Source organism: Mirounga angustirostris, unplaced genomic scaffold (assembly GCF_029215605.1).
Source record: "Mirounga angustirostris isolate CCGP_5_RB_7025 unplaced genomic scaffold, mMirAng1.0.hap1 SCAF_5, whole genome shotgun sequence".
Classification (NCBI taxonomy): domain Eukaryota; kingdom Metazoa; phylum Chordata; class Mammalia; order Carnivora; family Phocidae; genus Mirounga; species Mirounga angustirostris.
Window position 1 is genome coordinate 143,606,928 of NW_026991713.1, and position 25,264 is coordinate 143,632,191.

General features: G+C 49.6%; 2 protein-coding genes and 1 long non-coding RNA gene across 7 annotated transcripts in view; 2 read left to right on the top strand and 1 right to left on the bottom strand.

The window, feature by feature from the left end:
* LOC129045822 (uncharacterized) overlaps window positions 1-7,174 on the top strand; it is an 11,067-nt gene extending 3,893 nt beyond the window's left edge. Inside the window, exons 2-3 of the long non-coding RNA XR_008506088.2 lie at window positions 393-474; window positions 7,052-7,174. This is a non-coding gene — a long non-coding RNA (uncharacterized LOC129045822). The remainder of the gene's footprint in view (window positions 1-392; window positions 475-7,051) is intronic.
* On the bottom strand, window positions 3,262-15,951 carry CUNH16orf89 (chromosome unknown C16orf89 homolog). Its single transcript, XM_045870586.3, has 8 exons — window positions 15,641-15,951; window positions 11,466-11,615; window positions 10,336-10,486; window positions 9,174-9,291; window positions 7,807-7,942; window positions 7,107-7,211; window positions 5,924-6,007; window positions 3,262-3,623 (listed from the first exon to the last, which is right to left on the bottom strand). The coding sequence occupies exons 1-8, from the start codon at window positions 15,849-15,851 to the stop codon at window positions 3,460-3,462; spliced, it is 1,119 nt and encodes a 372-aa protein (XP_045726542.1). The 5' UTR covers window positions 15,852-15,951; the 3' UTR covers window positions 3,262-3,459.
* ALG1 (ALG1 chitobiosyldiphosphodolichol beta-mannosyltransferase) overlaps window positions 12,913-25,264 on the top strand; it is a 20,983-nt gene continuing 8,631 nt past the window's right edge. Inside the window, exons 1-4 of one of the 5 annotated variants that reach the window (XM_064592510.1) lie at window positions 12,913-13,112; window positions 22,275-22,352; window positions 22,471-22,574; window positions 24,177-24,325. In XM_064592510.1, the coding sequence (XP_064448580.1) occupies window positions 13,094-13,112; window positions 22,275-22,352; window positions 22,471-22,574; window positions 24,177-24,325 (350 nt within the window). In that variant the 5' untranslated portion in view covers window positions 12,913-13,093. Of the gene's footprint in view, window positions 13,113-21,051; window positions 21,357-22,274; window positions 22,353-22,470; window positions 22,575-24,176; window positions 24,326-25,264 lie in introns of those variants that run through there. The other 4 variants (XM_045874910.3, XM_064592508.1, XM_064592509.1 and 1 more) reach the window with 4 other exon arrangements.

The following is a 25,264-nucleotide window of genomic DNA, read 5'->3' on the forward strand; positions in this document are numbered from 1 at the left end:
GATTTGCCAGGGAATGACATCCTTTGCTCATAAATAATAGGTGACTGATAAAACCCCAGAGGCCGAGGTGGTGTGGATGCTGGCTTTTCTGAGAAAACTCACTCCTAATAGCCACTGAGTTCATTTAAGCCTCAGACACTGTGTGCAGGGCTTACCCTGCACCATTTTATCTCAGGAATCCTAGATGTTGGATGTTATTGTGTTACCCATTATACAGAAAAGTTGGAGGTACAGAGAGGGCAAGCTACTGACCCAGGGTCACACAGATGTTAGTAGAGGAGGCAGCTTGTTCTGAAGTTTGAGCTCACAACTTTTCCTGTACGTATTTACATCTTAAAGGGAAGTACTTTTAAAAACACAATGATTTATTTAACAGAAATACTCTTTTACAGGGGACATTTTTATCTTGAGCGAGGGGCCTATCGGGAACACTTTTGACAGGAACATTGCTGGAGCACCTAAAGTCACAGTGGGGTGAGTGTGAGCACCAAGGAGGGTGTAGGGGAGCAAATTTTGCCACCCCAAGATATGAGTCTTTGGCATACTGATTATCTTAAGCTGGTTATTTTTAAGAAACTGCAGACACAAGGGAAGCTCTGAAAACAGAATTTACCCTTTTGTAAGTGTGTTTTCGTCTCATTACCAGAAAGAGGGAGATGGCTGACTCTAAATCTCTAGAAACTGTTATCAATAGAGACAGCATGGACTTAAATCTACTCTTGTTTACCGTGCTTTCCCCAGCAACCTCCCATAACTGACCTCCCACCCCCAACATCTTCTCTCGTCTTTAGCTGGAGATGGTATTTAGGGTGATGGCTTAGGCCACTGCAGGGAGTTACTCAGTTTTCCTGGGCCTCTCATGTAGACAGGCAGTATGCACATTATTAAACTTTTTTGTTTGTTTTTCTCCTTTAATTTGTCTTATGTCAACTTAATTTCTAGACCAGCCAAAAGAATCTTGCAGGGTAGAGGAGGGACATTACTTACACCTCTGAATGCACAATCGAGGCCACTGCCCGGTGTCAACTGTAGATGTTCCCTTTATCTACCACCTGATGTCATACAGGTCCAGGCCTTGAGGACCCCACAGTTTTCAGCCTTGGCGAGCATCAGCATCCCTTGGGAGCTTGCCAAGGAGGCATGTCCCCAGGCCCCCTCCTGGGGTCTGAATGAGAATCTCTAGGGGCAGGGCTAGAGAATCTGCATGTTTGTTTGTTTGTTTTTTAAAGATTTTATTTATTTATTTGAGAGAGAGAAAGCATGAGAGGGGGGAGGGTCAGAGGGAGAAGTGGACTCCCCGCTGAGCAGGGAGCTTAATGTAGGACACTATCCGGATCCTGGAACTCTGGGATCATGACCTGAGCCGAAGGCAGACACTTAACTGACTGAGCCACCCAGGCTCAGAATCTGCATGTTTAACAAGATTCCTCAAGCTGGTCCTAATGCCAGTGGCCACAGACCACACATTGAGAAACTCCTCTAGGAAGTGAGCCAGTGCTGGGTGTTTAGAATACAAGAAGTGAAGGTCCACCTCCACATCATGTTAAATGCTCATGGGATTCATCTTCAGTGAGAGGCTAAGGTCTGGGGTGGGGGAGTGGTGAAGAGACTCATCCATTGGTATTTTTACCTCTTCTTAGTGCCCTATCGCAGTTGTAACCCAAAGACATGACAATTCAAGTGGGGTTCATCTTGCAAATTTTTCTTCCCATGTCCCAGTTTGCATTAGGATTCCCTTTTCCTGAAAGTGGCTTATAAACCCAGATTTCTGCTACAGTCATCGCCTCCCCCCAACCCCCGCCCTAGTTTGGTAAATTAAACCTTCTAAAAATGTATCAATGTCAGGCTCCAGTGACTGATCCATCCTGAATGCAGGAAGGACAGGGGGGTGAGGCATAATCCCCCTTAAACCGGTTATGTGCTGCCCACCCATCTCTAGGCTGTGTGCCTATCTTGGTAAACTTTGGTTTGTGACGCAGTGTGGAAGAAATCCTTGAAGCATATGGAGTGCCAAGTAGGTATTAAATTCTGGCCCTTGGTTCCTCAAGAAAACTAGCAACTCAAAAGCAAGTCAAACTTGTCAGCGAAATCCAGGACCATTTCTGTGTGCCTGACAACTTAAGAGCACTTGCAGGAAAGCATTCAGGGGCACCAGCAAAGAGGATTAGACAGAAGAGACTAACTCCCAAGAGAAAGATTTAGAAGAACCACTGCCCCCACCAGATTATTTAGCTGAGCACAGAAGGAGCACGGGTGTTTGAATTCAGATTCTCAAATACAATGCAGTTGTCACATAGGGATGATGAGCAATTATTTTTCACTTCGAAGCAAAGCAAGATGATGGACTTAAAGAACCTTCCAGTCCAAAGGACTGGGTTTTTAGCTGATTTTTCTACCCCAGTCTCCTTTTGACATGTGTCTGTCCTAGCCTGAAATCTGCATCACAGACAGTACCTGGACCCGTGATAACGTTCCAGAAGGTCTTTCCTCCAACACTAGATTAGTGTCAGAGTTCCAGGGGATTGTATGTCAGCTGTACTTCAGTAAACCAGATAAATTAATTAAAAGAACTCTAGCTGACATGTTCAGATTTACTCACACTGAAGCAGAACATGAGGGAAGAAGTATAAGCTGGGAATAAGAGAAAAGTTGGCCAGTCAGCTCTCCATGCCCACTGCCTCAGGGACAAGCCCTCCAGGTAATGTGACATCCTCCCTGCTGTGGCAGCAGGTAACACTCACCTGGCTCTTACCATGTTATAGGAATGGTTCTCAGTACCCTACAAAGGTGATGGTCACAGCACTGCAAGTAATCCTGAGGCAGGTGCTGTAATTATCCCAATTGTACTGACGAGGAAACAGTCACAGAGACGCTAAATGACCTTGCCCGAGGACACAGAGCTAATTAGCGGGACAGCTGGGATTTGGACTCAGGGAGCCTGGGCACAGAGCTGCACCATTAACCATGATGCCACCCTGCCTTTTGTAAAATGACACGGCCATGACAGGACGCGACATGGTACTGTAGAGTTCCTTGCGTGGATATAAACATTTTATGTGCTGCCGTTTGTGACCATATCTCAAGTTTAGTCATGACTCGAACTGTTAAATTCAGAGACCCTTATTTCTCCCACTGGGAAAGATGGAACCGTTGACATCTGAACAAATTGCCTTTAAGACTCAAGTTACGGATCTCCTTGGAGTTTGTGTCGTGACTTGAAACAGAGCCCTAGAAGTTGTCCCCAGGGCTGAGAAACACGACTCAATTGCACTCTGAATTTATTCATCTGCTTCCACACCTGGATCCATCCCCACATCCCCTTCCCTGGCCCTGCTCCCCGACGGGATGAAGCTGGGTTGCTTTGCTAGTCGTTTCTTCTGCTGCCTCCTTGTCAGGGCATGGCCCAGGCACCCAGGATTTAAGGGAGGAAGGATTGACTACTGGCATCTGGCATCCGTTTCATCTTCCAGTGGCAGGTGTGGAAACATTTGTCTCAGCGACTGTGGGTAGCACCAGTGTGGACTGCCACAGCTCTCCATTTGCTGGGGGGTATTCAGCCAGGACGTAGAGGAAGCCCCCCAGGGCTGCCACAGCCATGGCTGTGTTGTGGGAGGAACAGCCATCTGGGGAGAGAGAGAGTCCTCCCTGTGACTACTGTGTGGTGGCCACAGTTCTGTTATGAGTGCTTTTCGGATGCTTCCCCAGCCAGCCAGATCCTGGGCCGGGCACCCATCCACCAGCTGCTATGAGTGCTGGCCACTAATGACTCCCTTCTCCATAGAAATGACCCCAGCCAGTTGGAGCCTCCTCATCAGGGAGGTTATGCCTCCTCCCAGTGCCTTAATACAGGACACAAAAGCCCAGCCTCCCATCTTAGGGGGGTGACTCAGGTACAATTTTCCACTCCAGAGCTCCCCTCCCCTGGGATCTGACCTGAGGCCACACCCTTGTCTAGCTCCTTCCCACCTCCCCTTGCTCTCAAACCTTCTAGGACAGCACCCTATTGCCTGTTTTTGCAGACAGGGAAACCGAGGCTCAGGTAGCAGAGCTGAGCTCCACAGCCCTAGGGGCTGCACAGCTCATTTCTTGACCTTGATAGCCTCCCTCATTGCTGCCTTAGTCTTGCCTGGTCCCAGGTGACCCAGAGCACCTTCCCGACACCGGCCTGAGGCAATAACACCTTAGATGTTACTTAGTTCCCTAAACCTAAAGTAGGCCACCCATCCTGTGTTTCTGAGCAGGTGGGAGGGAGCCAGGACTTTTCTCTCCCCGCACAGTCTTGGAGAAGGGAAGGACCCCAGCTAGGGCCTTTGGAGGGAGGGAGAATGCAGGTTTCAAGAAGGCTAATTACCCACCCCAGCAGCTCACGCTGTCCTATGCCAAATACCATGGAGCGTGCTTTGTACAGTGATCTGATACTAACCCCCAAGAGCTCTATGAAGGAGGCACTGTTAGGTCCCTATCTTACAGATAAAGAAACTGAGGCTCAGAGAGGTTGAGTGACCCCCACCGTGAGGAAGAAGCAGATTCGAACTCTGACAGCATGATTTCAAATCCTGTGCTGCAAATCTCCACGCAGGCTTCCCCCTGGTCCATGGGTGTGCAGGGGGTGTGCACCAGAAGGAAAGAAAGCACCACTCCCTCCTGGGCAGTTTTCCAGACTTGTCAATCTGCAGGGGCCCGAGAAGGACCTCGGGCCTTTCTGCAGCTCCCTCTCCAGCCCTCAGGTCAGTCCTACAGTCCAGCTGTCTGCCTCTAGGGGGCAGCCTACCAGGTGGCCGTGGGTAGCCACAGGCCCCTGTGTCAGGGGCCTCTGGAAGTCTCCTGAGAACTTCTCACCCTTCCCCAGCCCAGCCTTTGGATTTGGGCTTCCACTCCCTTCTCTTGTCTACCTGCAGGCAGATGGTGAGGCTACAGTGGGGCTCATGGGGAGACATTTAGTTACTGGGATCGTTTACCAACCTATGCTGGGCATCTATTAAGGGGGCTGGCTATTCTACCTCCTTTCCTGCTTCTGTCTTGCAGTTATTTATTTTTTATTAATAAAAAAATGAATCAGGTCTTCTCTTCCTTCTTTATCCCTCCCTCCCTCCCATATTAAATGTTGCCTATCTTCCCTTCTCCATATAACTGTATCTGACTCTCAGTTTCTCTACACTGGTGGACTGATCACATAAGTTATCATCTCAACCAAGACACTTTGGGGAGGAAAGGGGGCACTATTCATAATGGCTCCAGGACAAGAGGTGTAAGCTGGGGACATCCGGACACGTGGCCGTGGGGACTGCACTGGTCACTTGCCTGTTGGCTCAGATTCCCTCCTGCCCTTTTTCGCTCCAAACCACAGTGCACTGACCCTTCCAAACTACATTTCCCAGGATGCCTTGCTCATCAGCTTCTGGTTAGGTTTGAGCAATAGCAGACACAGGCTGAAAGAGGGCAGAAGACGGGGTATTTCTGTCCGTCTTTGCCTCCTCCATGTCCAACCCCTGCAGGCTCTGCTAACCCCACCTTGCTCCACAGTCCCTCCAGCTCTGCCTCCGGGGAGAGTAGTGGCTTCTTGCAGTGGTTAATCTCTGGGTTTTCTCACTTTTCTGGGTTCACCTCTTGGAACACCTCTGAGAAGAGTTCCCTACATTAAATTCCCTCTGCCTCAAGTTCCTGGTGCAGGTTCTGGTTTTCTGACTTGACCTTGACGGAGAGGGGGTGATCTCTGTGATTTTCAGTAACACGCTGCAACTTCTTTTATGTTTCTTTCTCTGGAGACAAGATCTCTGGACTCCCACTTCTTACCCTGCCCTCCACTTCCCAGACCCGGCCCTGAAGGGATGGCAAGGCACATCTCCACTGACATCAGTCTGTGTGCAGCCTTTCTGGGGTGTCTTGGTTTCATGCCCAGAAGGCTCCCGGGTATTTTCATTACCTGTAAATTGTTTTTCTCGCCTCTTCACTCTCCTCAAAACATGCTGTTGGCGTTGAATGGCTTTTGATAATTCATCTTCAGCATCTGGGAGAAGAGTAGGAAAGTGACCTTCTTGAGATGGGTTTTCACACATTACTCACCAAACCTCCTCCCCCTCACAACACCTCAAGCAACTCAGGTCTTCTCTTGAATCTGGAGGTCCTTCCAGAAGGTTCCTTGAGTGCCTGTCTGCAGATCCTTACACACTGCCTAAATTTGTCATCTACTGATGTTTCTCCAGTTGTAGTCCCCCAACCACCCACATCAGAACAGCAGGAGGAGCTTCTTAAAAATGCAAGTTCCACAGGCCCACCTTCTACCTGCTGAATCTGTAGGTCTGGGGGCCTGAGAATCTGCATTTTTATCGACTCCTCAATTTTGAGAACAGACGCTCTTATTTCAAAAGCTTTGCCTCCTTGAGCATCCCAAGCTTCAGCATTTATTGGGGGCCGCCTCTGTCCTGTGAAAGCACAGGACAGGTACTTTCCCATATATTATGTCTACTCTTCACAGCTCAGGAAGGAGATTATTATACTAATTTATTTACAGATGAGGAAATCAAGGCTTAGCAAGGTGAAGTGACTTACTGCAAAGAGGACCAGCTGCCCATTGTCACACAGCTGGAAAGGGGCTGTGTCCTCTCTGCCTCTGCTTCTATGTCACCTGCTCCAGACGTCTCCCCTGAATACTCCTGCCGAAAGAACCTTCTTCCATATTCTTTTCTTTCTCAGCCTGTTGTCTCCTTCACAGCCCTTATCAGAACTTGCAATTATCTCACTTATTGGTTAATTTAGATGGTTTCTGCCTCTCTTCTTCAGGGCCCTAGTATTCCCTGGAGCCTAGAACAGTGTCTGGTACAGAGCAGGTGCTCAGGGGATACTCACTAAAGCAATAGATTTGTTCATGCAGGTGCAGGGGGCCAACATCTTCCAACGAGACTGTCTCCCACCCTGCAAAATTTTGGCTTCCAAAGGTCCAAGCCCATTTCCATATGTGTGTGTTCACATGTGTGTTTGCATGCATATACATGTTGCGAATCTCTCTCTGAGCCACTAAGACCACTGTATCACCTTTCTTCACTCGGCCTAGAAACCCAGCCCCCTACCAGCGTCCCGCTCCCAGCCAGGGTGGAAGTGCAGCTCACCAGGCCTCCCGAAGCATCCTTCCTGCGGCTTCTGCCAGTTGAGAATGGCCTCCAGCCACCGGAGCTTGTAGAAATCCAAGAAGCCACTGATTCCACAGAACATGACTGGAAGCAAAAGACCCTCTACAGGCCTGTCCCCCAGACCCACCTGCTCCCACTGCCCAAGGCTGCACAGTGCCCCCTGCCTCCTCCCGCCAGTGGGTGGGTACTCAGTGTAGTGGCTGGAAGAAGGCAGCTGCCAGGCTAGGTCCTGCCTCCCATTTAGGGCCTTCATGGGAGTCCCTCAAGAGTCAGGGTCAGTAGAGGGATCTAGACACCCAAGCCAAGGAGCAGCCACTCAGAGACCCCTTTTCTGCCTCATCTCTGAGCTAGCCTGTCAGTCCAGAGCTCCATCACTAGGTCGGCCTTTCGGGGCAGGAAGCAGTCACATCATGGCAGATAAAATATAGGATGCCCAGTTAAATTTGAGTGTCCAATAAACAAACGCAAATTTTAAAGCATAAGCACAAATCAGGGAATGTTCAGGATAAACTTATACTAAAAATAGATATTCAGTTTATCTGAAGTTCAAATTTACTTGGGCACCCTGTATTTTTATTTGCTAAATCTGGCAGCCCTACTGTGTGTGTGTGTGTGTGTGTGTTTGCGCGTGCAGGCACACCCCTCTGCTTTGTCCCCAGAGAGGAATGCCAGGGCTCACTGTTCTCCATGAAGATGTCCCGGGTGGGGTAGGCATATCCGATGGCCTCAGCTCTCCGGTTCAGGTCCATCATGTTGGCACAAAAGAGGTTCATGTAGTGCTGGCTCTGGCAGAACAGTCCCCCTGTGCATCCTTTCTGAGGGGAACAAACAGCCAGAAGGATGGGTGACAGACCTGCACTCTGCTATAGGGGAAGACTTGTAGTTCTGAGATGGTCTGGTAGGTGGCTGCCTTTGGGGCAGGTCTTTCCCCTTTTCCCAGAATTTCTTCCCCATTTACACCCCTGGACCGCTTGGGACTGTGTCCCGGTGGGGGGCGGGGGGGATCAGAAAGAGCTGGGTTTGAGTCCCGGCTCATCCACTCAGGGGCTGTGTGACCTTAGCTTGCTAAGTTAACCTTTCTGAGCCTCAAGGGTCTTAGCCACAGGGAAAGGGCGATGTGTCTGGGATCTACACCAGAGGTGCTCACTTGGATGGGTGGTACCATAGTTAGGAAGTGCCCAACACAGGCCTGACACTGGAGCGTTATAGCCATTAGCTGCTGTCACATTCAGATTCCAGGCTAACCCAGCTGGCTAGCTTCAGTGCTGCTCAAAGTGTGGGCCATGGACCGGTCTCAGGGACAGAACAGGAGATGAGAAGGGGCTTTGGCAATTTCTGTAACAATGTGTCAGAGTAGCTTTCTACCTGTTGAATCTAATAATATTCCTCGTAATTTGATTTTTATTGTATTTACAGAAATACTGGATAGTGACAGCTTGCAAATAAATAATAAAAAAATTTTTCTAAAAACCTACCTAAAACATTAAGTACCTTCTCAGCCAAGAATTTCTGCACATGGAATCACCTCTTTCAATGGAGATAATGAGCCTTAGCTTTCTATATGGGGAAATACATATGTTTAAAAATTATCATTATTTAGTGAAGTTTGAGCTCTTGGGCTTGGAAGAGCATTGGGTGCTGCAGAGGTGGGGGTGGGGCTGGTTTGCCTTGGTTTGGGTTTCTAGAAGCTGCTATGGACCAGATGTTCTAAATCCTTTTCCATTTGTTACTGTTGACTGAGTTCTTTCTGCTGCTTCTCTTTTACTCTTTCTCTTTGTTTTCCCGATGCCTACGACCCAGTTTAGCATGCAATTCGATCTGTCCAATGAGAATCCCAAATCCTGCCCCCCCCTCACCCGCAGTTGGGTTCAATGTTATATTGGACAGATGGCAGGCTGCTCTTACTTCTCCCTCCTGATGTCCAAAGCACAAGTCCAAGACCCTGCTTATTTTCCTGGTGTGTAGCACACAAACCACACTGCCACAAGCCCCTTTTTATCTTTCTCTCTCCTCTATGTGCGAGGCTGGCCCCCGCCGGGCACTTACCATTCTTGCCAAGAGAAAGAAGAGCAGCTGGTGGGACAGGCAGTAGCCTGAGCAGCCGGGCTTGGTCATGAGGGTCCTGCAGAAGTCTGAGAGCCTGCAGGGCTGGCTGCTGTCTGTCCTGGGGAAGAAGTGGTTCAGGCCCCAGAGGAGGGTGCCCTAAAGGAAGCCTGAGGACATGGAGTCTTCCCTGGTCCCTGTCCCCCCACTAGTTATTAGAACCCCAGTAGGCTCCAGGCACCCAGCTGTGCACAAGGGGTTGCTGGATAGCACATAGGGGTACTGTGTCTTGATTTGCTAAATCAGCACCCCAGCACAGGGGAGGCGACCCTGGAGTTATCCTGGGTTGGGTGAGCTCCAGGGGGCTGTGACTTGCTACTGCTCCGTGGGACTCCCAAGTACGGTCTTTCCCGTCACTGCCCTATACAGCAGTTCTCTGAACCTAGGGCTGATTCAGGGCTGGCTCCAAGCCTACCGCACAGCAGGATGAAATGGTGAGCTTAACTAGGCTGTACTCCTGCTTGCAGAGACCTACAGCCCAGGGAGGGAGGCAAAACCCTAGACAAATGTAAATTGTATCTATGGCTACCAGTGGTGCTAGGAGAACCCGCCTACTCGGGGAGGTCAGCCTTGTGCAGTGGGGTCAGGGAAGGTTCTGGAGGAAGGATGCTGGAGGTGGCCCTGAAGTGTAAGCAGGGTTACTTAGGCAGGGGGGTGGGGTGGGGCAGGGTGGGAGGAGGCCCACAAATGCCAGCCGGGCACAGTAAAGGTTTAGAAGTGGGACAGAGTAGGTCCTTTTGGGAGTCTGACAAGAGCCCCAGGGGCTGGTTTAGAGGGGCCTGGAGACCTGGAAGGGCAGCAGGAGCTGGGGCTTTGTTCTGAGAACAACAGGAAGCTTCACACTGGGGGCGGGATGTTCAGATATGTTTTTTGAAAGGATCCCTTTGGTGTGAGAGACCAATGGGGTGTGTGGGGGGGAAGTGCAAGGAGTGGGGGGGCAGCTTAGGTGCAATGAGGGTGGGAGAGGTTGGTGTCTGGGTGGCTAGTGGGGTGGTGGCTATGCCTGGTTTCGCACAGGGACTTGGAGAGCAAGTGGGACAGGAGGACAAGCAGGGAGCAAGTGGTTTTGGGCTTTTGGGAAGCGGGGCAAGTGCAGGGGGCCCACCCTGTTCCCAGCAGCTGCACCAGACACGAATCACTGCGTTCCTCTGAGAAGGAGTCCCATGGTTCAAACGTGGGGTAGACCATGGAAGCATCTGTGCTGGTCCAGGCATGTGGAAGCTTCCAAAACCCAGGCTGGATGATTGGCTGGAACTCTGGTAGAGAGGTGGGGTGAGGGGAAAACACCCAGGAGCAGTGGGCCATGCCTTGCCTAACTGTACCCAGGCTCTTGCAGCCCAAGCCCAGGAATTGGGTGTCCCTGCCCAGGTAGCCCTGACCACACACAAGCCTGCTCAGGACTCTGAGCCTTGCCTGCTGGTTGCACATTATGTTTGAAACACTCAGGAAGCTCCTCTTCTAAAAAAATTTTTTTTTTAATCAGTAGGAATTGGGGTGCCTGGGTGGCTCAGTCGGTTAAGCTTCTGCCTTTGGCTCAGGTCATGATCCCAAGGTCCTGGGATCGAGCCCGGAATCTGGCTCCCTGCTAGGCAGGGAGTCTGCTTCTCCCTCTCCCTCTGCCCCTCCCCACAGCTCATGCTCTCTCTCTCTCAAATAAATAAATAAAATCTTAAAACAAAAACAGATGCCAAGGGACTTCTTTTAGGGTGACACAGGTTGGGATGGTCTTAAGGGCCAGGCCTGGGAGAGAATGGGGCACGTGGAGATCAGAGCTACATAGAGAGGGCTGGCGTGTGGTCATGTGCAGCCTGGCCATTGCTGAGAAGGAAGGGTGTGCTGGCTAATCATCTCCCCATTCACTCACACACACCTGACTGGAAGCTGGGAGTCTAGGAGGCTGGACAAGCATGAGGGGCTGGTTTTATAAGTTGCCCGCTTCTATCACCCCCAGGAATGATTCACGCCAGGCTTATAGGGTGGATCAGAGAGATACTAGCAGGATACTATATTTAGTGCACAAAGGGCTGAATTACTTTTGAGATATCCCACTCTCTGGGACAGACCAGACCCTCCCCTCTGGTCTAGGATGAAGGCTCCCAAGCCTGGGGTGAGCTGAACAAGGGGAGGCACATTCCCTACTCCCAGCCACCCCCCACTCTGCCCCACCATTCACCGGGAGGAGTGCCCCCAGATGCTGTGTTCCTGAAGTAATGGGACTCTGCCCCCTGCTATTACCTCTTAGGTACTTGGGGTCACTCAGCTTGAGGTAGAAGATGGATCTGTGAAGGAGAGGCACTAGCTTTTCCACCAGCTTCCCCACACGCAGGCTCGGCCACTGCAGCTGGGGGTCCCAGGCCCACTTTTCCTGAACACCTTTTAGCTGTACTGGAAAAGAAAAGACTTCATTCATTCCATCAATTGACAAACCATTTGGGCAGGAAAGATTATCCTAACTTATAATGCTTAGTGAGCGTCTCTGCCTCCTCCAGTTCCTGAGAGGAAAGAATTGGCTGAACTTACTGGAAATTAGGCCTTGTGGGCCTCAGCTGGGTGATGGGGGTGGGGCTAGTGTGCTGGAAGTTGGCAGCTAAGAGTTTGATTTCTGGAGGTGGGCCTGAGTTCAGATCGTGACTCTAATATTTTCTTGTTGGGTGACCAGAGAAAGATATTTAATTTCTTTCCATTTTACTTGCTTCATCTATAAAATGGGGGTAATGATGATCCTTACTTCTTAGAGTGGGGGGTTGTAAGGATTAAATGAACTAATGCATAGAGAGGGCTTAGCATTGTCCACAGTGCAAAGTAAGCACTTAATAAAGTTTAGCTATAAGTATTAATTAGGGAGATCTAAGGTTTGCTGTACAGGAATGAGGAAGGGATTCAGATGCTGGGTGAAGAGCTGCTGTGTACAGTTGAGCAGGTTGTATACTGCACAAGGGCAGCGTATATTCCTATCATGGGTTTGTATATGTATTAAGACAATTTTCCAGCAGATGGCAGGCAAGTGACTTGAGGAAGGAGACATCTTTTTCTAATTTTCACAGAGGTGCCTTTTGGAGTAGCAGTGGTTCTGCAGGGGTGGGAGAAAATGGTGATGGTGGGGAGATAAGAGGTGGTCGAGAGAGGGGATGTGAGGGAAAGCCTCAGCACAGGGCCAAGAGGGCGAGAGATGGCCTGAGTTCAGGTAGAGAACTTTGATGGGGAGGGCGGATGAGGTTTAAGAGGGTGCTAAGCAAGTCTTGTGGGGTGATGGGCTCCATAACACTCTTCTCCAGTCTTGGTTCTCTCCCTGCACTTGAACCTAGGCCGTCTGCTTCCGAAGACTTGTTCCAGACTGCCTGGCTCAGGTGGAGGGTATTGTGCTGGCACCCAGAAGGGGTAGCCAAGTCAGCAGTGAGGTTCACCCAATCTGGCCTCATGGTGGTATATTTGTCCCTGCCTGTGCGGCTGCTGCTGCCACCTTCTGGATCACCCTCCTGGCTGGCAGGGGCAGCTGGAGGGACCCTTTTCTCTCTTAGGGTCAACGTCCACTTGCCTAGCCCCAAGCAGAAAGGATTTGGGAGATCAACAAGTATCTTTTTTTTTTTTTTTTTAAAGATTTTATTTATTTATTTTTTTGACAGAGAGAGACACAGTCAGAGAGGGAACACAAGCAGGGGGAGTGGGAGAGGGAGAAGCAGGCTTCCCGCGGAGCAAGGAGCCTGATGCGGGACTCGATCCCAGGACCCTGGGATCATGACCTGAGCCGAAGGCAGACGCTTAACCGACTGAGCCACTCAGGCGCCCGGGAGATCAACAAGTATCTTGTTGCTACTGGACCCCCCAGAACGTGAAGCTCTTCTCTCTGTCCCGGGAGGCTGAGAATGAAGATAGGACCCTCATGTGAGTGCTGTGGCAGCCAGCTGGTTTTCACACCCTTTCAAGCCCCTCCTGCACAGTATGGGGCTGACCCTCGAAACCAATAACAAATTGGGGAAATGATGGTGTGTGACCTCCAAAGCTTGGTTGTAAAAGACGTTGAGCCTTCTACCTTGCTCTCTCTGAGGTCACTTGCTCTGGGGGAAGCCGGAGGCCATGTTGTGAGGGCACACACAAGTAGCCGTACGGCAAGGTCACATGGTGAGTAGCTGAGGCCTCCAGGAACCTGCCAGCACTAACTTGCCAGGCCTGGGAGTGAACGGGGCAGTTCCTCCGGCCCCAGTCAAGCCTTCAGATGATCACACCCCTGGCCAACATCTTGACTCCAACCCCATGTGAGACCCTGAGCCAGAACCACCTAGACCAACTGTTCCCAGATTCCTGACCAACAGAAATGGTGAGATGGTAACTATTTTGTTGTTTTATGCAGCTAAATTCAGGGAGAATTTGTTATGCCTCAGTAGGTTATTGCAAAGGGATAGGGCAGAGCTGTGGAGAGGAGAGGAGGGGGTGGCCCTGGTCTAAGGCTGTTGTGTGGTGTCGGCTTGGGCCGTCGCTTCCCTCCTTCCCAGCCACCTTGACCCTGTAGTGATTCAGACAATGGGCGCTGAGTCAGACAAAGCAGGGTTCTAAGCCCACTGCCTACACTTGCTTGCTGTGTGACCTTGGACATTCTCTAAAGCCTGTCCCCTCCTTGGTAAAAAGGGGACAACCATAATGAACTTACTTCAAGGATTGTGGGGAGAAGTCAGTGAAATACCCCACACGAGCGTTTACATTGTGCCAGTGTGTAGTGGGTACTTAGTGAACCTTATCTTTTATTATCTCATGGACCCCACAAAGCACATGGCCAAGGGAACCACCTGCCCTTCCCTTCTCTCTCCATAAGGAAACAACAGGCCCATGGGATGGCTATTGACAAAAGCCTGTTGCCTTGTTCCAGGAATGTTTATTCAACTGCTGCTTGGATGGAGCCCGGTGCTGTGCCTGGCATCTAGGGTGGTCAGAAAAGTCAATACAATGCCCACCCTACCATCAAGGGCTGTTAGAGCAGGTGGATTTGAGTACTAGACCCCCTGCCTATCAGCTGTGAGGCGTAGGGAGGTTACTGAACCTCTCTGTGCCTCAGAGTCCCCACCTGCAGAGAGAGCAAAACAGAGCACTTCCCTCTCTAGGCTGTTTGGAGATTACACGCAGTCAGTACCCAGGTAACATCCAAAGGCACATTTGCCAGGCCACATGCCAGGCTTTGTGGGCCCCTTCCTTTAAGAAAAAAATAGATTAAAGTCTTACAGTCTTACGACTATATTAGGATAAAGATGGATATGTTGATATTATATATTTGAATATTCTCCTTGATTTAAAAGTTCATTTTTATTCCTTCTGACTTTAACAGAAATCAAAACAGGGCGCCTGGGTGGGTCAGTCGGTTAAGTGTCTGCCTTCAGCTCAGGTCATGATCTCAGGGTCCTGGGATTGAGCCCCACATCAGGCTCCCTGCTGAGTGGGGAATCTGCTTCTCCCTCTCCCTCTGCCCCTCTCCCCTGCTCATGCTCTCTCTCTCTCTCTCACACACACACGCTCTCTCTCAAATAAAAAAAAAAAAGAAAAAAGAAAAATCAAAACATTTTCATGGGCCTCTGTAAATATCCTGTGCCTAATAGGGAAGCCAGGCCTGTGGTTTATTACTATTATTCATTTCTAGAGGCATTATAGGACAGGGCTGGGATAAAAGGAGACCCTGGTCCTAGCCTGAGAGATCTTGGATCTTGGGGGTCTCCAGGATGCCGCCTGGAGGCTCAGGGATGTGGGGAGGACACCGGGAGGCCAGGCACAGAAGCAGACCTGTCTCAGAGCCCCTCCTCCTGCTGGGACCTGGAGTCCAGGTGGGTGGGGGTGGCAAGCTGCACTGGCCACCCAGAGGGGGTGATGTGAAAGGGGGGCCAGCCAGAGCCCCAGGCTGATACCAAGTCAGCTCTTTGTCGCTTAGGTCAAGGTGGCCTTCAGACAGGAGCTTCCTGCAACCTGAAGTGTGTGTTGGGTGGTTCCCTGTTTGCCTTGGCCTATTGCCAGGTCTTCTAGAGGATCTTATATCCCTGAAAGCTGAACAAACACTTGGCTCTTTTCTTGGAGCCTTCAGGTGGCTTTGGCTGGAAGTGGGGGAATGGAGTTGGAGCCTGATCTTGAGGGTTCCTGGTTTTGTCCACAGCCACCCTCCCATAAATGCCCCTTGAAAGGGCACACACCCTCTGCCCATCTTGTTCATGACATATCAGGATTAGCACTGTCAAACGAATCATTTCCTCCCAGGAAAATAATAATTTCCAAATCTTTTCCCATGTGGTTTCTGAATCCTTTTTGCTTCTAAAATAATTGAGTATAGCAGGGCCCCAAAACACCCAAAAGGAGCAAGCCTTCCAGCAGAGCAAGGAGGTGACTGGCTGAGAACTGGTTTTCTGGTGGCCAGTCCAGGAGAACGAGAGTGCACCCACCTTCCAGCACCCGGAACCCCACCACGCCGTCTAGGTTGATTTCAGGCAGCCTCTTCTTCAGGAAGGAGGTGGCTCTCTCCAGCGCTGAGAGGATAAGGCCCACGATGGCGGCCTTGCCCTCTGGGGTGTCCGGTGGTGCCAGTGAGGAGGGCTGCAGAGGTGGTGGTGTTGCCATCAGCAAGAGCAGGAGCGTGAGCCCTGGGCTGGACATGGCTGGCCCGCTGCCTGAGGCTGGTCGAGTGGTTCAGCCTCGGGCAGCTCACCCCCACATACCCTCCTCCTGTCCCTTCCTCCTTGTCCCTCCCCTGCAGAGCTGGAGACAATTGGCGGGCGGGGCTGACCCAGCAGCTTGGGGTGGCCTGGGCAGAGGGCCATGGGAAGGGCCGCTGGAGGGGTCTGCCTGCGGGGGGTGGGTGGGGGGGTGAGCAGCGGTCAGGCCAGCCCTGGAGTGGAGCCAGCTGGCTGCAAGGTCCCACCCTTTCCTCTTCATTCCTGATTCTCCAGGCCCGTGGGCTACATCTTGGATCTACCAATTGCAGTTATACTCCAGAAATCTAAAGCACGGAAACTTAAAGGTTTTTGCTTTTTGTTTTTTTTTTAAAAATACGTTTGGGATAAGCTTGTTTGAAGGCACATCTACCAGAACTGACAGAAGATTCCTTAGGGCATCTCCTGCCCAGTAGAAACAGAATATGAGCTGCAAAGGCAAGCCACGTGGGCACTTAAATATTTTCTAGTAGCCCCAGCGTGGAGCCCAACAGGGGGCCCAAACTCACAACCCTAAGGTCAAGACCTGAGCTGAAATCAAGAGTCAGACACTTCACTGACTGAGCCACCCAGTGCCCCAGGTGAAATGAATTTTAATGATCTATTTTAGTTGAACCAGTGGATCCAAAACATCATTGCAACTTGTAATCAATATCAAATGAGTAACTTTGTAACATTTTTAAATTTTGTATATTTTTAAGATTTTTTATTTATTTGAGAGAGAGAGAGAGAGAGAGAGCATAGGAAGGGGGAGGATCAGAGGGAGAAGCAGACTCCCCGCCAAGCAGGGAGCCCCATGTGGGACTCGATCCCAGGACTCCAGGATCATGACCCGAGCTGAAGGCAGTCGCTTAACCGACTGAGCCACCCAGGCGCCCCTGTAACATTTTTTTTAAATATCAGTTTTCTCAAATGAAGTCTTTGAAATCTGGCATTTTACACTTGAGGCACATTCCAACACAGGCTAGCCTTATTTCAAGAGCCCGACAATCACATGCGGCTGCTGTATTGGACAGTGAAGACTTAGAGCCCTTCTTTGGCTCATTCAGTGTGAAAGCATATCTTTTTCTCTGCAGAAAATTTTTTTTTAAACATTTATGCATTTATTTTAGAGAGAGAGCTCAAGCGGCGGGGGGGCAAAGGGAGAGGGAGAGGAGGAGGAGGGAAGAGAGAGAGAGGGAAGCAGACTCCCCACTGAGTGGGGAGCCCCACATGGGGCTCGATCCCATGACCCCGAGATCATGACCTGAGCCAAAACCAAGAGTTGAATGTTCCACCACCTGAGCCACCCAGGTACACCCCCTGCAGAAATTTTAATGTTGGTTTACTGGGTGCTGTCCTGAACCTTGCTGGATGGTTACATGTACATGCACCACATTGCCTTTCTAAAATCTAAAGTTCTGAATGCAGAAACATCTGGCCCCAAGGGCTTCAGTTAACAGATTACAGATCTGTAAAAAAAATTATAAAAATACTGCCACTAAAATATGCATCTTGACTCCTTGTGGGCACGCTGTAGGTCAACCATTTAATTTCATTCTTGTCCCTCCCTCCCCCACCATCAGCCTTTTTATACATTTTTTTCCTGAACATTTAAAAATGACAGCTTTGGGGTGCCTGGGTGGCTCAGCCGTTGGGCGTCTGCCTTCGGCTCAGGTCATGGTCCCAGGGTCCTGGGATCGAGCCCTGCATCGGGCTCCCTGCTCGGTGGGAAGCCTGCTTCTCCCTCTCCCACTCCCCCTGCTTGTGTTCCCTCTCTCACTGTGTCTCTCTCTCTCTGTTAAATAAATAAAATCTTAAAAAAAAAAAATGACAGCTTTATTGAGATATAATTCACATATCATAAAATTCGCCCTTTTAAAGTGTACAATTCAGCAATGTTTTTTAAAGTAGATTCACAAGGTTGCTCAACCACCACAGTCTGATTCTGAAACATTTTCATTCCCCCCAAAAGAAACCCATCCCCATTAGTAGTCACTCTCCACTCCCACCCCTGCCTCCTCAAACTGCCCAGCCCCTGGCAACCACAAATCTACCTTCAATTTCTATGGATTTGCCCATTCTGGACATTTCATAGAAATGGGGAATTATTTAACATGTGACCTTTTGTGTCTGACTGCCTTCATTCAGCATAATGTTTTCCAGGTTCATCCATGTTGTAGCATGAATCAGGACTTCATTCCTTTTTATGGCTGAATAACATCCCATTGTATGGCTAGATCACATTATGTCCTATTCATTCATCAGTTGATGGACATATGAGTTGTTTCCATCTTTCCGCTATTGTGATTAATGCTACAATAAACATTTGTTTATAAGTTTTTGTTTCAACACCCGTCTTCAGTTTTCTTGGGGATATACCTAGGATGCAGTTGCTGGATCCTGTGATGACTCTATGTTTGACTTACTGAGGAACCACCAAAATATTTTCCACAGGGGCTGCATCATCTGACATTCTTACCAGTGATGTATGAGGGTTCCTCATGTTTTTGTGTGGTCACCCCCTGACATTTTAATACTGCAGTTATACTACATCTTTGTGTACTCTATCTATATCTGTGCCTTATACATAGAGTTAAGTTTCTTTCCCTCCCCAACAACCATTTTTTATTCCCTTGGGTGCGTCATTGAGAATGAATGTTCCAGGTGAAGTTTGTCACTATCATCAGTTCAGTTAATCCTTACAACAGCCTCTGAAGTGGGTCCTATTCTTTTTTTTTTTTTTTAAGATTTTATTTATTTAGGGGCGCTTGGGTGGCTCAGATGGTTAAGCGTCTGCCTTCCGCTCATGTCATGGTCCCAGGGTCCTGGGATCGAGCCCCGCATCAGGCTCCCTGCTCCTCAGGAAGCCTGCTTCTCCCTCCTCCACTCCCCCTGCTTGTGTTCCCTCTCTCGCTGTGTATCTCTCTGTCAAATAAATAAATAAAATCTTTAAAACAAAACAAAACAAAAGATTTTATTTATTTACCTGAGAGAAAGCAAGAGAGCGAGCACAAAGGGAGAGGGAGAGGAAGAAGGAGACTCCCCACTGAGCAGGGAGCCCAATGTGGGGCTCGATCCCAGGATTCTCAGATCATGACCTGAGCCGAAGGCAGATGCTTAACTGACTGAGCTGCCCAGGCATGCAAGTGGGTCCTATTCTTATCCCCTTTTATAACTTAAAATCTGAGGCTTAGGAGACAGGGTAAATGCCTTCTTGTGACCTAGTGTCTCACAGCTAGTATGAGGTGATGCAGGAATTCAAACGCCTGAGTCCACATCTTAACCATCAGGTGATCCTGCTAGGGTTCAACCTCTGGTCTCTGGAAGGGGAAACAATACCCTCCTGACCTTTGGAAGGACTGAATTTCACATGTGATGTATGTCAAATGGGCAGGCAGCACCTCTGGCTGTTGATGCATCTTGCTTCTTTCTCCCTAGAGAAGCAATCCCGACTCCTTTGCCAACCAGGGTTTCATCTTCTAGAGCACAGCATTTACTCTTGGTTTGTCATAACCATGGCACCTGGTCCTTGTCCTCTTAGATCATCAGAGCATGAGGGGCTGTCTGAGATGGGAAGTCCCCTCCTTTAATTACAGGTCAGGAAAGTCAACTGATGGAGAATGACTTGCTCAAGATCATGAGACCCACAAGGCTGAGGTCTCCAGATCCCAGCTGCATCCCACCAAAAGAGCGTGGACAGCCTGGGCAGGGTGTGTACTCCAGCCCCCAGCCCTTGCACCTGCAACCGAGGGACTAAAGAGGCTGCCCTTATCTGTCTGCCTATCCCTCCCATATTTACTCATCTTTCCTTACCCTCTTTAGCTAAATTTTCAAGCCCTGCCTCTGTCACATACTAATGGTGTGATCTTCAATGTTCTTATTGGTAAAAAAAAAAGGACTCACAAGGCTATTGTGAGAAGCAAATGAGACACACATGCCAAGTCTTGAACTGGGCTCTAGGGACATGGGAACCACATCTGCAAGGTGCTGCCCTGTCTAGGCTCTTATCAAAGGAGGAGGTGCTGTTTTGTTTCTTTGTCCAGTGCGTGAGTGAGTGAAGCAGCTTGAGGGCAGTGAGGGTGGCTTCACCAAAATGCTCTCAATGTTTCCCAGCAAGAGGACCCCTTTCAAAGTTAAAAGGCTCTCCCATGGACACACACTAAACTCTTGAGTGTGACTACTTTCAGAGGTAAAATGAGAAGGTCAGTGGGAAAAATTTTCCTTCTTAACCACATATACTTGAAATCGTTTTTTTTTTTAAATTTTTATTGTTATGTTAATCACCATACATTACATCATTAGTTTTTGATGTAGTGTTCCATGATTCATTGTGTGTGCATAACACCCAGTGCTCCATGCAGAACGTGCCCTCTTTAATACCCATCACCAGGCTAACCCATCCTCCTACCCCCTCCCCTCTAGAACCCTCAGTTTGTTTTTCAGAGTCCATCGTCCCTTCTTTGTCCTTTTCCCTTTCTCTTTATAAACATTTTATTGAAGTACAACATAGGTCCTGAAAAATGAACAAGTTTGCTGCGTAATGAATTTTCTCAAAAGGACCACACCCACCTCACCAGCACCCAGATCCAGAAAGACAACATGACGAGCCCTATTCCACCAGCTCCGTATTGGCCCCCTCCCACTCACACCCCCTCCTCCAAGGCAGGTCACTCTCCTGACTTCTAACAGCAAAAGGGAGTTTTTTGTTTTTTTAAGATTTATTTATTAGAGAGAGAATGCACGCACAAGTGGGGAGACAGGCAGAGGGAGAGGGGGAGAGAGGATCTCAAGCTGACTCCCGGCTGAGCGTGGAGCCCCCTCCAAGGCTCCATCTCCCGACCCTGAGATCATGATCTAAGCTGAAATCAAGACACCCTTAAGCGACTGGACTAAGCCATCCAGGCGCCTCTAAAGGGTAGTTCCATTTATATAAATTAACTCCAGCCAGTATGTACTCTGGCATTTGGCCTCTTTTCTCAACATTATGCTTATGAGATTCATACAAACTGTTCAACTGTATTTTGAAATTATCTTAGAATTTTGAGAAAAATTGTTCCTAGAGCCTCACATGGTAAAAACTTTGCCTTAATATCACTAATTTTTGGCCCGCAAGGGCTCCTCCGGAGTTCCGTGGGCCGCCACGTAGGGAACCACCCCCCCCTCCCTTCTGTCCGCCCACCTCCTCCGAGGCTGTGTCTGGGGCTGCGCGAGGCGTAGTCGGCCCGGGGAGGGCGGTCACGTGACTGCGGTCGGCCCGCCAAGATGGCGGCCTCCTGCGTGGCCCTGCTGGCGGCGGCTGCGTCGGTGCTGCTGCTGCTGGTCTCGTGGAAGCGCTGGCGGCAGGCGCGCGGGAAGAGGCACGTGATCATCGTGGTGTTGGGGGACGTGGGCCGCAGCCCCCGCATGCAGTACCACGCGCTGTCGTTTGTCAAGAGCGGCTTCTCTGTGACCCTTCTGGGCTTCTGCAGTAAGTGCCCGGGGGACTGGGAGGGAGGCTGCGCTCTCAGCCTTTAACCCGCGGCTTTGACCAGCCCGGGGGAGCTGGGGCGGGGACGTCCCTCTCCTCCCTCCTACCTCTGGCAGCTCTCTGAGATTGGACGCCCTCGGTAGTGGCCCAGACGGCCAGGTTTCCGCCCAGCCTTTGGTGGATGGGTCTCTAGGAACAGCCAGAGTTAATGGAGTGCCTGCCATATGTCAGGACTGTGCTAAATTAAGTGAACTCATTTCATAGTCTCACATAATCCTCCTAGTGAATGGAAAGACGGAGTGGAACCCAGGTGTGTGTGACTCCAGGGCAAGTGACGATGACCATACTTCCTGTGGCTGCCTTTGTCAGGCTGTGTCTCAGAGGACTTGTCTCCTCTCCATTCCACACCCTCAGTGCAGAAGTCTGCAGGCAGATGTTTCATTTGTGCTGCGTGTCCGGCTTTTACTCTCAGGGTGCAGAAGCAGGGGTGTCTGCTCCTTCATCTTCCTCCAGGATGACATCTTTAGAGGGTACCTCAACCGTGTATCAGGGAAAAGGAGGGAGTAGCACCGGTTGCCTTTGGCCCCTGTTTAGAACGTGTCATCAGAGGATAGAGTGGAGTGGAACTTCCTAGGGGTCTGCCTATGGTGGGATAATTCCACCAATCGGGGAGTCTAAATTATCTGGAGTGCCTCCTGTGTGCCAGACATTGTGTTAAGTAAATAAAGGCTAAGATTCAGGCCCTCCCTCTGTGGAGAGAATCTGGATAAGAAGTGTCCTCATGCTCTGTTCTGGCTATGGAGGAACAGAGAGAAAAGTCTTATTTTCCAAAACATTCTTCACTATTCAGCCCAAGCTGGTGGATCATCTGACGTTATATTTCCCTGTCCACTGCATTAAAGGAGACATTCTTTTCAGACTCCAGACCCTATGATGAGCTCTTGCAGAACAACAGAATTCAGATTGTGAGTTTGACAGAACTTCAGAAACTTCCAGGTAGGATGCAGTGAACTCCAGATTCCTTTGAATCTGTGTGTGTGTTGGGCGGGTGCGGTGGGGATTTACACATTGCCAAGAATTCCTTTGGGAGTAACAGCTGTTTTTTGACTTGTAGTTGGGCCCTACATTTTCCAATATGGAGTCAAAGTTGTCTTTCAGTCCGTGCACTTGCTTTGGAAGTTGATATGCAGGGAGCCAGCAGCCTACATCTTTCTCCAGGTAAACATCAGCCTTGTGTTATTCTATGAGAACCACTGTTAAGTTTCCTTTACTTCCCAGCCTTTTAAAATGTGCAAATTGTGGGGCGCCTGGGTGGCTCAGTCGGTTGAGCGTCTGCCTTCAGCTTGTGTCATGATCTCAGGGTCCTGGGATCGAGCCCCACATGGGGCTCCCTGATCGGCTGGGAGCCTGCTTCTCCCTCTCCCTCTGCCTGCCACTCCCCCGCTTGTGCTTCTGTGTCAGGTAAATAAATAAAATCCTTGAAAAAAAATAAAATGTGCAAATTGGTGAATAAATTGCATATTTGTGTGTGTATAGACTTATGAAAACATGAGTAGGAGCTTATGGTATATGCCTTGTATTTATGGTACTCATTCATTCTGTTTTTCTATGTCATTAAAGAGAGTCTTATGCTGTACTTATTACTTACCTAAATGTCTGTATTAATTCATCCAATTCCTCGCAAGGTAAGAAGTAGGTTCTTGTATTACCTACATTTTAGAGATGAAGAACCTAGACCCAGAGAGATTCTGTAAATAGCCCATCGTCACATAGCTAGGAAATACTGGAGTTAGGATTTGAACCAGGTAGTCAGTCTGGTTCTGGAATTAGGCTCCCAGACTCTCCCATTTGCTGCTTTTTAACATATAAAAACATCTTCTCTTAATTAGCTGTACTGTATTACAATATATGATATACTCTAATGTATTCATTTCATTTTAACAGACGTTCAGATACTTCCAGATTTTTTACTTTTACAAATAGCACAGTAAAGAGCATCAGTGAACATATGTTTTTTGCAGTTTCTTCGTGGGGTAAATTTCTGTGCTTGATCAGAGTTCATGCACTTTTTAAACTCTCTTTTTTTTTTAAAGTAGGCTTCATGGCCAACATGGGGCTTGAACTCAGGACCATGAGATTAAGAGTCATATGCTCTGGGGCGCCTGGGTGGCTCAGTCAGTTAAGCATCTGACTTTTGCTCAGGTCATGATATTGGGGTCCTGGGATTGAGCCCCGTGTTGGGCTCCCTGCTCAGTGGGGGGTCTGCTTGTCCCTCTCCTGCCCCTCCCTCCCATTTGTGCGCATGCTCTCTTTCTCTCTCTGTCTCTCAGATAAATAATAAAATCTTAAAAAAAAAAAAAAAAGATTCACATGCTCTATTGACTTCACTAGTCAGGTGCTCCAGAGTTCAAGCACTTTTAAAATGTTGTGGTGTGTTACTGGATAGTCCTAGAATAAGGTTGGGCCAATTTATCCCCCACCCAATGGGGATGCCTCTTCTCCCACGTCCTTACCACCACTAGCTATTGTTAGGTGTTTTAGAGTTCGCATTCCGATAGGTGAAAAATGTACCTCTTTGGCCATTTTTTATCTCCTTGATTATTGGTGGTCTTGGACTTTTCAGGTTGGCCAATTTTATTTCCTTTATGAGTTTTTATACCTTTTTTGGTGAGGAAGAGGGTCTTTCTTCTGCTTATTAATCACCAAGAGCTTTGTAAAGATAATTGACTCTTTGCCATGTATGTTGCAACTGTTTTCACTCAGTTTATTGTTGACCGTGGTCTGGGTTTCCTTCTCTTCATTCAAGTATCTTTTTCCCAGAACCCCCCGGGCCTGCCTGCCATTGCTGTCTGCTGGCTTGTGGGCTGCCTCTGTGGGAGCAAGCTCGTCATCGACTGGCACAACTATGGCTACTCCATTATGGGTCTAGTGCATGGCCCCAGCCACTGCCTTGTCGTGCTGGCCAAGTGGTGAGTGTCTGGGAAGAGGGTGCACACACCGTCCCTGAGCTGGGTAGGAAGAAGGGCCAGTGCAGAGGCCTGGTGAAGCTGGTCCCCCGTGTGTTCAGTGGGGTAAGGGCAAGGCTGGGGAATTAGGCTGACTCTGGTTACAAGTGAAAGAAACAGGCCTAAGGCAAGGAAGACGTTTGTTGGTCCCTGAAACTGCAAAGTCCAGAGACATGGCTGACTTTGAGCTCAAAAGGTGTCGTCAGGACCCACTCTCATTTCTCTCTCCGCACTCTGTCCTGGAGGTGTTGCTTGTGCTGCGGAGCTCCCGGGTGCTCATCCCCACCCTGACAGGCTCAGTGCGAGAAAGGGAGCCTCTCTCATTGGCTCGTGCTCATCTGCCGGGCTCTGACATCCCACTGTACCCCTATGTCTCAGTCTTAGGGGAAGTGTTCCACTGTCAGACCTGGGGTCCCAGGTGCACCCAGACCAGATCCCCAAATAAAAACCGGGGGTGCTGTTGGAGGATGGGGACACAGGCCACAGTCTGCTGCAACCAGTGAGACAGGGAGAGGGAAGAAGGGCCTGTGGGAGCAGGTTGGACGCGGCGCAGGAAGAGTCGTGTTCTGAGCCCGAGCGGGCACCATCTGCCGCCTTCCCCCGATGGGTCATTCACTGAGGGTTCTAATAGCTGTGGCAGCAGCAGCAAGCGATCACTGAGTACTTGCTGCATGCCAGGCCAGGCCCTTTATCGCATTCAGTTTACGCTGCCCCTGGTGAGGATGTCCTGTGGTCACTCTCCTTCTCCAAGCCAGGAAACCGAGGTCGAGCGCCATTTTGCTGCTTGCCACACAGCTGATAAGCGTGAGGACCACAATTCAGTCCCCGGCTGTCCAGCTCTCACGCTTTCTCTGCATCCTGAGTGAGGAGCAGGCTGTGTACCTGTACCACTCACACCAGTGG

What these genes read in the sequence shown, in the direction of transcription:
- CUNH16orf89 (XM_045870586.3), bottom strand. Translation starts at nt 15,851, where the DNA reads ATGTCCAGCCCAGGGCTCACGCTCCTGCTCTTGCTGATGGCAACACCA. An exon ending in AGGATGCTTCGGGAGGCCTG is followed by an intron (nt 6,008 to 7,106) that starts GTGAGCTGCACT and finishes CTCTTCTCCCAG; the next exon opens with ATGCTGAAGATGAATTATCA. An exon ending in GCGAGAAAAACAATTTACAG is followed by an intron (nt 3,624 to 5,923) that starts GTAATGAAAATA and finishes CTCTCTCCCCAG; the next exon opens with ATGGCTGTTCCTCCCACAAC.